Here is a 12,697-nt window from a genome sequence, read left to right on the forward strand (position 1 = left end):
ACAAAATTTGTGACTGCAGCATAGGCCAACAATTAGGCTGCCTTCTTGTGGTCGTTGCTACAATAATAGGAGGTTTTGTCTTGCCATTCATAAAATCTTGGTCAATCAAGTTTGGCCTTACAGCAATATTTAGCCTGGTGGCACTATTCGTCTTCTTAAGTGGCTTGGTTTGGCATCCCTACATACGCAAAGGACCTCAGGGGAGCCCATTAACAACGATCATCAGAGTCTTTGGGGCCGCTATACACAAAAAGTCCAAGGAACTCCCTGAGGATCACAACAATGCAAAAAATCTATATATGTCAGATGATAATGTTCAGCTCACTCGTTCCCTCAGGTAGATGCTGCTTTGAAATTCCATATATGACATCTGCAAAAATGTTTGTATCAATAAAATACTATATCGTATATTCTTACCTGCAGATGCTTGGACAAGGCTGCAATAATCTTACCAACTCCGTCAGAAGACGAACAGAAAAAGCTTAAGTGGCATCTTTGTAGCGTGAGAGAAGTAGAGGACACCAAAGCCTGCCTTCAATTAGCCCCATTGTGGATAACCTTCATACTCTGCGGATTAGTATCCTCCCTAGGAAACACTTACTTTCTTGAACAAGCAAATCACATGAATCAAAAACTCGGACGCCTCAAAGTTACTATTCTCATCTTCTATCTCTTCTCTAGTGGCGCAGGTTTCATCTTTAGATACATCTACAGCACCTTCAAAGGTTGGTTACCTGAAAATTATCAAAAGTATGTACCCATATTTGGAATAGCTTTCGCTTTGATTGCTTCAATTTTTTGCTGCATTACTGCTGCTATAGTCGAAAATAGAAGACTGAAAGTGATAAGAAGCATCCCTGATCTACTAAAAGACAACCCACCTAAGAATATTAAGATTCCAATGACAATGTTTTGGTTGGTTCCACAATACATGCTCCTTGGAGTATTTACTGGGATTACAGATACCTGTTTCGAAGAGTTATTCAAGACTGGATATCCATCTTCCATGAACAAGTACATGCAATATTTTAAAGTAGGATTGACGGGTATAGGAACTGCAGCTAGTTATTTGTCGGTGTATATAGTGGGAAAGGTGAGTGAGCGGGGAGCAACCAGAAAAAATTGGTTCCAGCACACAATAAACCAGAGTCGCATTGATAGATATTATTGGACCTTGGCAGTTATCAGCTCACTTAATCTATTTCTTTACATTTTCATTGCCCGCATGTTACCTAAACCCATATTGGAACCACCAGAACAGGAAAAAGTTGAGGAAAGTTAATGCGTGTACATATCTGTAAGTGCAGCGATTCATACTGTAAATAAGCATTTACAGAACATCACTAATTTTCTAAAGGATGTACATTTTACCAAAACATTGACAAATATAATCTAAACTGTAAATCTAACTGGTTGTTGATGACATCTGAAGAATACTATATGTTACAAGAAACTGCAAAAATAAACATAAAAAGGTACAGCATAATTTCCTCCAACATAATCAGAACTGTAACCTCAAATTTGTCAGCTTAGCTTGCATAGTCACTGTACTTCTGTAAAGCTCTATGATATTGTTTTTCCTGCAACACAATTAGAAAATACATATTTTAGCGTACTACGTTCCCACAGCAATAACCAAAGAACGCTACTCCCTCCATTCCTTCCATTTTCTTTACAGTTTTTTCACTGCTTGACACATATTTTAAGGTGTACATAAAATATAGTTTCATAAATTATTTTTGAAATTTTCTTTTTCTGAATAAAAAAACTGAACATTAAATTTTATTAAAAAGAAAAAAATTAATATAATTTATGAAATTATACTTTACAGGAGGTTTAAAATGTGTGCAGAACCCTCTGTCCCAAAGGTTAATAATCTAGAGGGACAGAGGGAGTACTACTCAAGAACAAGAAGAAAAATTCAATGTATTTTCAGGTAGCCGAGACTGGTTTCAGAATATTAATGCATTCAAGTTGAAGTTCTACGGCGGAGATGTAACATAACACACAATATAGACTGAAAGGAACGTCTAAGTGACAAAACCAAATGTTTAAAGTACCTCCCAGTAAAGATGGTTGCACTCTTTGCACTGCCAAAACTCTACTTTCTTTTTTAACACACAATCAGGTATCACTTGGAAACCCTCTGCAACTTCAACTGCTTCTTCAATTGAAAGAGGTCTCTCGATGAACCTACCATTACATTTTGTGCACCTTGACATCAGCTGATCTTCATCAATATTCAGTTGAAAAGTACTAATAACCTGCAAATATCTTCTGTCGGCCTTTATTATACTGCATAGAGCTGACAAAGAAAAGGGACAGTTATATACTGAGAAATATCATGCATTCCACTTACATCACACACATGCAAACATACGCACAAGGACCCACACACCCACACTTTTGATGCTTGCTTCTTGTGATGAAGACTTCTAAATTAAGGGGAAAAAAGCTTTTTTTTAGTTTTCTGTTTTTTCCATAGAGAAAGGAGGTATAGAACTAGGAAAACAATTAAGTATATAGTTATCTGCAAATTGCATTCCTACACTTGAGGCCAAATTCACTTTAGTATACGTACTTTCGATAACTGCAGTACACATCCCCTCACAGAAAAAAACGCGCTGCAGTACAAACCCTTTCCGTTAAAATTAACAGAATTGTTCTAATGATGGTTCTGAGAGTTTTTTTTTACTGATTTAAGGAACAGGGTTTTTTCGGTCAGGTGCAGAAAACAAATCAGCTACAGTAACAAGTAAAAAGATGGCATCTCATGCAGATACTAAGTTTCTTGAAACTTCTGCAACAGATAGTCAGTATGGGAATTACAATGCACATCCAGACATGCTAATCGACTTCAATTTGCTCCATGACTATAAACGCATAGATGAGATTCTCTCAGCTTCTGCATCAAATTAAGTTTCGGATACACAAGCTTCAATATTTGACATGGATGAAACTCAAGTCTTCTCTCCTCTAAAACCCACTCAAATCTAAACCCACTAAACCCATCTTTTCTGAAGAGAAACAAATTTAAGAAAGTAATTAACAGAAAATTAGGGCAGATACACGATGAGGAAGAGGAAGAAACTACTTATATATGGGGGAGATGACCGTTGAAACACGTTTTTCCACAATCACCCTTGGTTAAAATGACGGTAACGTTCATATTTAACAGAAGTTGGTCTAAGAGGCGTGTACTGTAGCGAGTTTTTTAGCAAGGAGATGTGTACTGCCATTATCAAAAGTATATATATAGTAAAGTGAGTTTAGCCCCAAGTGTAGTGATGCAATTTGCAAATAACTCTCAAGTATATCCAGAATACTATTTTAGCATGAAACTTATGTACCTCAATCAGCTGGTCCTTTTTCAGATGATTCTTCAACCTATATATCTGATTTTTAATCAGATAATCATGTCTCAAAACTTTGGCATCTTGTGTTAAGAGCACCCTTTTCTCTTTGTCAGCTTGTTCTACTAAGGTCCTGAAGGCAATAAAGATGATACAAAATAAAGTTGTAGCATTCTTATTAGACTTGCATGTACTAATGCTTCCTTGCTGCTGCAAAACATTTTTGCGGGTTATTTCTATGATAAAGATACTTTGTTGCTCTATACCTATTATCAGGTTTTTTACTGTAAGGAACTGCAGCATCAATCCCGACACACCTCAGTTGTTTAGCCAAGCCTTCAATCTAAAACGTCATTTAGTAAAATTAAAAAACATAATTATAGAAACAAAAGAAAGAGGGGGAAAAAGGACAAAGTACAAAGTGAGAAACAACATAGAACACTACTTACCATCCTATCACATAAAAATTTAGGGCATCCATCCCCTCCCAGTGACAGATCCCAAAGTGGAGGGCCTTCCCAATCGTCAATATTTTCTAATCCAATTTGTTTGTTCCTCAATCCATTGGAGGTATGTCTTTTCCCCTTCCTTTTGGATGTCTCAGGTTTGCTATCAGATAGTTTCAACACAATTTTGTCACCATATCTTCTAACCATTCGCAGGATTATGTCATCAATATCTTGGTGTGTTTCTGATGGCCATCTCAATTCACAATCCTTACTGATTATTATTTCTTGAGATTCGGTACTTTTAGCTTGGACCATTTCTAAAGCATTGCAAAACTTGGTATTTATAATCACATGACAAGAATCAGGCTGCTTCAATCTAAGATTTAATTCGTGTAACAAATTTATCTCAGCAACAGCATATAATATATTCCCTAAAAGTTATAACCAAATAAACATATGGAAATCACTCCAGGATTCTTAAAATGATTGACCGAGTTAAACTCTAGTTACATACAAACTAAAAATGGTTGACCGTTAAACTAGATGGTTGTATCTTATTCTATGACAGCAGTAACTGCCTTGCAGAAAAACACACTCAAAGACACAATTAGGTTGCTTATTTTAGAATCATCTACAAGTCAGACTTATTATTTAGTTTCAGGAAAGTCCAACAAAACTAAGGTTGTTTTGGTTGGGATGAATGAATTGGAGTGGAATGAAACAAAATTCAAACTGCATTATGGGTAAATATGCAAAAAAAATAATAAAAAAATCATCCCTTCATCCAGTCCATTACTAAATCCTATCAACCAAAACTTAGTTTTTCTTAAAACCTCCTAATTTGAGAAGGATCGCTCCATTCTTCCCCATAACCAATCTCTTCACAAATCTTATCATAAAAAATTTGCACTTCTTTTTTTCTCCAAATATTTCCTTCTACCTCCATTTTTTCCCTCTGATGTAAGTCGCTCCGTTCCATTCTTCCCAACCAACACAACATAAGATATTGACATTGAAATCTAATTATTCAAAATATGGTCCATCAAATTACTCACTCTGGTCTATTTCATAAATCATTTGTCTTTTTTCACCTTTTTTTACGAGCTTCGGCTTGATAGTTAAAAATAATTTATTTTTTTTACTTCTTCTGAATAAAATTACACATAAACTTTTATTCAAAATAAGGAAATGTAAAACAATATTAATTTTAACTATCGAGTCAAATCTAGTGGATACACGTGAAAAAGGTCAAATGCCTTATAAAATGGATCTTAAAGAGTAGCTTTCTACTTTAGTCATTTATAAAGGTGTTTTCCGATTTATTGCCGTCAGTGTTTCAAATAAATAATAAACCAAAACCATAATCTAATTTTTTGGTACCAGTGACCATTTAAGTGCAAACAATATTCAAAAATTAATACAACAACAAAGGTTAGATGCATTATTAATCACAAACCTTCTTCTCGAAATTTGCATCGCAGGACATCAAATATCTTAAGCAGACAATGTGCATCTGCAGCTGCATACCGAATTTGCTCTTCAGTAAGAGGACGAAATGACCAATCACTGCATTGTTGCTCCTACTGTACACACTCACACATTAAATAATGAAAATGCATTACAAACTCATGCGCAATTCAAAATACAGTAAAAAAGAAAAAAAATCGTATCTCAAACTTTCTCCCACCACGGAACAAATGCGAAAAAAATAGAATGTGTGCCTTGGAAAGAGAAACCCCGAGCACATCCTTGCAGATAGCTGCCAAGCTCTTACTCGGCTTTTCAATTTGTTTGTATTGTAATGCATTATATATACTTGCAATATCTATATATGGCTCCACCTATCCAACACAATCAAATTAAAACATAATTTATCAATCAATTAGAACACAACAATAAATCGAAAGTTTACAAATAAACCATAATTTACATAAATATGTATATTGTTCTCACGTTAAAAGTGTTCACACTAGAATGTTGTCCTCATTAATCTATATACACAAATTCTAGATTGACTTTATCGAAGCAAGAATAACGGTCAAGTAAGAACACTTCAGCACTTTCAAAAATTTACAGATAAATGTATAGTATTCTCTTGCTAAAACTGCTTTCACTATACAGCGATCCTCGTAAATTTAAAAATTTACGGAACAATGTATACGTTAATATCATCAAAATGTTATGAGAAGAAAGAACCTAATTAGTTGCTATTTTATGTTTGAATCAGTACGACGTAGTTTCTTGTTGGGTTAATATTATTAGGCTTTTGTTAGATGGACTATGATCCTTTTAATTAGTAAGTTGGGTCAGGCCCAGTGCCTATATTAAGTCGTGGTTGTTTTAAGTAGTATAAATATCATAGAGGTGGATGTAGCAAGGACATAACAGAAATGATATTCTCTTTTTTCCTTTGATTCTATCGTCTTCTACAATTATTTTCTTCCTGTCCAAGTTAAACCCAAAACAGTATTAGCTTCTTCATAACAAAGTGGTATCAGAGCCCATGGCGGGGCCATCGTTACAGAAGCATGAGCAGGTCCTTAAGGCCTTAGAGACTCAGATTGAAGATGTACAGACCGCCAACTCCCAAAAACATGAGCAAACCATGGCTCAGATTGCTAGCCTTTCCTCTCAGTTGGCAGAAATGGGCTCTCATTTCCGTGGTATCGCCTCTCAATTGCAAACGGATCGAGATTTGATCTCTTCTCAGATCCAGGGTCTTTCAGCACAGTACCACCCCCAGGCTGCCACCATGCTCCCTCCATTTCCGTTAACAGGTACATCTTCTCCATTTCCCACAATCTCGTCTATGTCTCTTCCGTTTAGCCATGTTTCTACGGTACCCCCGTCTTCTACCCGGTCCTCCGCCACTACTTCTCCTCTGTACTCTGCCCCTCACACCACTCCCCCTAGTACACAGCTCCATACCTCTCTTCCCTGTACTATCACCCATACAAACCCACACACCCCACCCTTTATTCCCGCTTCACAGATCAACTTTCGTGCCCGACAACACATGTTCTCTCCGCCACAATCCCTCCCATTATCCTCCCCTTTTCTCTCCCCTCACGGGTCTCCTTACCATGACTCTTCAGCGTTCCGCCCACCATATCACCCTCATTATAAGTTTCCTAAGATGGACTTTCCCCGTTTTGATGGCTCTAATGTTCGTGGGTGGCTTAGCAAAGCCGATAAGTTTTTCCTTCTGAACCCTGTTATGGATTCCCAGACAAAAGTTCTGTATGCAGCATTATACCTTGACGGTGAGGCCGATTTCTGGTATCAAACTACTCAGGCTCAGTATCCAGGCCTTGGTTGGGAGATGTTTGTCTCGTTGGCTCTCAAACGCTTCACTACAGGTACCCAAGGTAATCTCATCGGTAAATTCACCAAACTTACTCAGACAGGCTCTGTCAGTTCCTATATTGCTCAATTTGAAGAGTTACGTAGCTTTATGATGTCTACCGCTGCTTTTCACACTGATGACTTTTACCTGTCCAGTTTTCTTAGTGGGTTACGTGCAGATATTCAGCAAGCTCTTTATGTCTATAACCCCACTTCTCTACAAGAGGCCATAGACAAAGCCCGTGAGCAAGAAATTTTTCTTGATTTACTGGAGAAGAAAATGAAACCCTCCCACCGACCATTTTTCCAATCAACAGTTGGGGCTAAATCTTCAGCAGACAATTCAAAGTCTCTGCCTATGTCCCCTTCTCTCACACGTGCTCAGGCAGATTCTTCCACTCCCAAGAGCACACCAGCAACTCGGGTACCCCCTATTCGCAGGATCTCTTCTACAGAGATGGCAAAGCGCCGTGAGCAGGGCCTTTGCTATAATTGTGATGAGCAGTTTACCCCTGGCCACAAGTGCCTCCGCCCACAGCTCTACATGATTGTTGGAGACATTGAGGAGGAGGACTCCATTCCTGACTCTGCTAGTGAACTTGCCCCAGTTGAGGATGGGGGTGTGTCCATTCATGCCCTTAATGGCACTCAAGGGTTACACACGTTGAAAATAGCGGGCACTATCACAAACCATCCTATCCAGTTGCTTGTCGATACGGGCTCGACACATAATTTCATCTCTCAAGCTTTAGTCCAACAATTGGGTCTCCCAATCTCTCCCTGCAACTCTTTGCGTGTTCAATTGGCCGATGGCACAACCACCACTTGTGCATCTAAACTTGAAGCTATGCACTGGACCATGGGTTCCACTCAATTCGTTTCGGATTTTTATTCTATTCCCTTAGGTGGGTATGATGCTATATTGGGGGTGCACTGGCTCACACAGGTCAGCCCTGTGGGCTTTGATTTTACGAAACAAGAGATCTCTATACATTGGAAGGGTAAGAAACATTACCTCCGTCAGGCTTCCTCCATCCCTAAGGATGTTCAAGTACTCACCAATGCCAAACACTTACCCAAGTCAGCTGATCACGCTTGTTTCTTGGTCCAACTCTCTGCTGTCGAACTTACAGAGCCAATCTCTTCCCCAATTCCCCCTCAAGTGGATGCTGTACTCCACAATTATGCTGATATTTTTCAGACCCCTACTGCATTGCCTCCCATGCGCCCACAAGACCACCTCATCCCTATTTTGGAGGGCAGTTCACCTGTCAACTTAAACCCATACAAATGCCCCTACCTGCAGCGGGTCGAGATTGAAAAAATGGTTCAGGAAATGCTGGCCAGCGGTATCATACGTCACAGCCAGTCACCGTATTCATCCCCAGTTCTGTTAGTCAAAAAACGTGACAACACTTGGCGTTTCTGCGTAGATTACAGAGCCTTAAACGCCATTACTGTGAAAAATCGGTTTCCCATTCCCTTGATTGATGAAATGCTTGATGAACTACACGGCAGCAAAATCTTTAGTAAACTGGACCTTCGTAGCGGTTACCACCAGATTCGTGTTAACGAACAAGATATCCACAAAACCGCCTTTAAGACTCAATTGGGTCATTATGAATTCGTTGTGATGCCTTTCGGCTTAACGAATGCCCCGGCTACTTTCCAAGGAGTGATGAATGAGATTTTTAAAGATTTTATTGGGGCCTTTGTTCTTGTCTTCTTTGACGACATTCTTGTTTATAGCACTTCTCTTGACGACCATCCGAAACACCTTCAAGCTGTACTTCAGCGCTTGCGAGATAATCAGTTGTTTGTAAAGCGTAGCAAATGTGCTTTCGCCCAGCCGCAAATTGAATATTTGGGGCATATAATCAGTGAGCAAGGGGTAGCCGCTGACTCCAACAAAATTCAGGCTATGACAGCTTGGCCTCAGCCTAAGAACATTAAAGCCCTACGGGGATTTTTGGGCCTCACCGGCTATTACCGTCGCTTTGTCAGAAATTATGGTGCCCTTAGCCGTCCCTTGACTGATTTGCTTAAGAAAGGGGCTTTTGCTTGGCCCCCTGCCGCTGAGACTGCGTTTAATCAACTCAAAGTGGCTATGAGCTCCACCCCGGTTCTAGCTCTTCCAGATTTTTCGAAAGTATTCGTAGTGGAAACCGATGCCTGCAAGTCAGGGGTGGGTGCTGTCCTTATGCAATCTGGCCGTCCTCTCGCCTTCTTTAGCAAAGCAATCGCTCCGCGCGACATGGGGTTGTCTACATATGAAAAAGAACTCTTGGCAGTGGTTCTAGCGGTGCAGAAGTGGCGCGGGTACTTATTAGGCCAACAATTTATAATCCGCACAGACCAGGAGGCTTTGAAGCACTTGCTGACTCAGAAAATAACTACATTGGTTCAGCAAAAATGGCTGACCAAACTGTTGGGTTTCGATTACACCATCGAGTATAAGAAAGGCAGAGACAATCTGGTTGCAGACCCTCTTTCCCGACAATTCGAGTCGGCTGTTGACACTCCGCCCGGCCTGTACGCCATCTCTTTTCATCTACCCAAGTGGAAAGAGGATCTCAAGGCCTCTTGGGAGCTTGACACAGCTACATCTCAAGTGCTGGCCCAGTTGGCTACCGATCCCAACTCTTTGCCTGAGTGGAGTTTTAATCAGGGCGAGTTGCGCCACCAGGGTCGTTTATATGTGGGTACACAAGGGGGATGGAGAAAATCAATCATTCACAATTTGCACGGCGGTTCTGAGGGTGGTCACTCCGGCATTAATGCCACAATTAAGCGTGTTACAAGCATTTTTTGGTGGCCAACTATCACTAAGGATATTACTTCTTTTGTTCAAGGCTGCGACATCTGCCAACGCTTCAAAGGGGAACATGTTCCTTCCCCTGGCCTCTTGCAACCCATTCCGACACCAGCAGCCGCTTGGCAGACTGTTACTTTGGACTTCATTGAAAGCCTTCCCTCGTCTAAAGGCTTCGACACCATTCTGGTTGTCATTGATAAATTCACTAAATATGCACATTTAATTCCACTCAAGCACCCTTTTTCAGCTACACAAGTTGCTCAGGCCTTCCTTGATTCTGTTGTCAAATTACACGGGCCACCGAAAGTACTTATTTCTGATCGTGACAAAATCTTTACTAGTCACTTCTGGGCTGCTCTGTTCAAAGCACTGGGAACTGCTTCACATCTCTCTACTGCTTATCACCCGCAGTCTGATGGACAAAGTGAACGCCTCAATCAGTGTGTTGAAATGTATCTACGTTGCCTCACACATCAAAAACCCAAGGACTGGTCCATATGGCTTCCCCTAGCCGAATGGTGGTACAATACATCCCACCATTCTGCCATCAATATGCCCCCCTTTAAAGCACTCTATGGTTATGACCCCCCAAGCACCAACTACCATCAAGCTCAGCATACTAAAGTTGAGTCTGTAGACTCTTTCATCAGCCAGAGGGCTGAGCTCCAATCTCTCTTAAAGGCCAACCTCTCCAAAGCCAGAGAGCGCATGATTTATTATGCCAATAAGCACCGCACTGATCGCCAATTTCAGGAAGGGGATTCTGTGTACTTAAAAGTCCAGGCCTTCAAACAACTTTCCCTCAAATCATCCAAGGACCACAAATTCTCTGCTCGTTACTATGGTCCTTACACTATTCTCAAGAAGATAGGCTCTGTTGCATACCGCTTAGCCCTTCCTCCCCAAGCCAAAATCCACAATACCTTCCATGTATCTCTCCTCAAACGACACATTGGTGCTAACACTTCCACCTCAGCTGTTCTTCCACCCATAGCTACAGACTCTGTTCCCCATGTGCCAGCAGCCATCCTGGACAGACGCCTTGTCAAGAAAAACAACAACCCCTCTGTCGATTTACTGATTCAATGGAAGGGGCAACTTCCTGAAGATGCAACCTGGGAACCTTATGAGGACATCCATCGCAACTTTCCATCTTTTATCGGCGAGGTCGCCGCTGTTTAAGAAAGGGGCAATTGTTATGAGAAGAAAGAACCTAATTAGTTGCTATTTTATGTTTGAATCAGTACGACGTAGTTTCTTGTTGGGTTAATATTATTAGGCTTTTGTTAGATGGACTATGATCCTTTTAATTAGTAAGTTGGGTCAGGCCCAGTGCCTATATTAAGTCGTGGTTGTTTTAAGTAGTATAAATATCATAGAGGTGGATGTAGCAAGGACATAACAGAAATGATATTCTCTTTTTTCCTTTGATTCTATCGTCTTCTACAATTATTTTCTTCCTGTCCAAGTTAAACCCAAAACAGTATTAGCTTCTTCATAACACAAAACTATATCACTAGAGCACGATTGTCAATAATATAAACACATTGTGAACTGTGGATTATAAATTGACCTTATTGAAGCCAGGATCGCAGCCTTGCGATACGAAAGTAGAAGACAGATACAACAAGTCTTGTTTAAATTGAAACCCTAATTTCAAGATACGAGGTGACTCGAATACTTGTTTCAACAACTCGTGGATTGAAACAAGATATCGCTAAGAGATCAAGTAAGAACACGAGCGACTCCGAGTCAACTCGGCAGGCGATTTGGAGAAGAGTGACCGTGGGGAAAGTTGATTGATGATGACGAACAGGCTTCCATTCGGCGTCTGAGGCCGACGAGTGAGGAACGAGTCAGCAACGAGTTGAGGTTGTTGAATTGGGGTGACTCGGTGGGCGAGACTATGTGAATGGGCGGGGAAAATTCCATAGCAAAAGTTAGTTCTTCCGTCGTTATTTGCCTTTTATTTTCACAAGACTTTCTAGAGGTATAAAAATTGTTTCCTTTGTTATGTAATAATATATGTAAAGAGACTGTTGAGAGAGCTAGACAAAAGAGAAAGGAGAAGATGTGATTGTATATATCATATGTGTTACACACATGTCCTTTATATAAGATTACAAAATCAGTTATAAGTAAACCAAAGGTCTAGTTAGTGAAAAGCCAAAGGTTTGGCTAATGAAAAGCCAAAGGACATCCACATAAATATATTATTTATAACACTCCCCCTTGGATGTCCGTCAAACGAAATAATGTCTCGTTATAGCCTTCTTGGAAAAACCCTGTGGGATAAAAACCAAGCGAAGGAACAAAAATATCTATTTCATAATGTGCACGTGATGCTGCCTCGTTAAAAACCTTTCCAGGAAAACCCAGTGGGAAAAACCATGGATAAGGAAAAAAGAGTGCAGCGTGCATTTGCTCCCCCTCATGATTATATTAAATAATATCTCTGAGTTGATGAGCTCCTCTGTTCTAGAACTTCTCAAATATATGTTAAAAGTGCCTTCATTGGGTTGTAGCTATCATAAGCAGTCAGTGGAGCTTTCATATATATATATATATAGTCGGTGGAGTTCTCATCCTTGTCATGCTACACTGTTTCTCCAGCTTTAGCCATCTTAGATTGCCGAAGTCAAAATATTGTGGAAGAAGTTCCTGCAAAAACTCATTTTATACCAAAAGAAAAACTCCAATATAATTTAATCAATTTTGATCCACCGTTAATATTA

General features: G+C 40.0%; 1 protein-coding gene across 1 annotated transcript; it reads right to left on the bottom strand.

Moving 5' to 3' along the window:
- Positions 1–1,529: 1,529 nt before the first annotated feature.
- On the bottom strand, positions 1,530–11,894 carry LOC108212470 (uncharacterized). The gene is given in 10 exon segments (XM_064090051.1): positions 1,530–1,580; positions 2,061–2,264; positions 3,351–3,486; positions 3,620–3,696; positions 3,803–4,239; positions 5,259–5,382; positions 5,524–5,643; positions 11,536–11,674; positions 11,676–11,794; positions 11,796–11,894. Coding segments are annotated over 10 exon segments (1,506 nt in total).
- Positions 11,895–12,697: the final 803 nt, after the last annotated feature.

The sequence above is a fragment of the Daucus carota genome, chromosome 3, assembly GCF_001625215.2.
Source record: "Daucus carota subsp. sativus chromosome 3, DH1 v3.0, whole genome shotgun sequence".
Classification (NCBI taxonomy): domain Eukaryota; kingdom Viridiplantae; phylum Streptophyta; class Magnoliopsida; order Apiales; family Apiaceae; genus Daucus; species Daucus carota.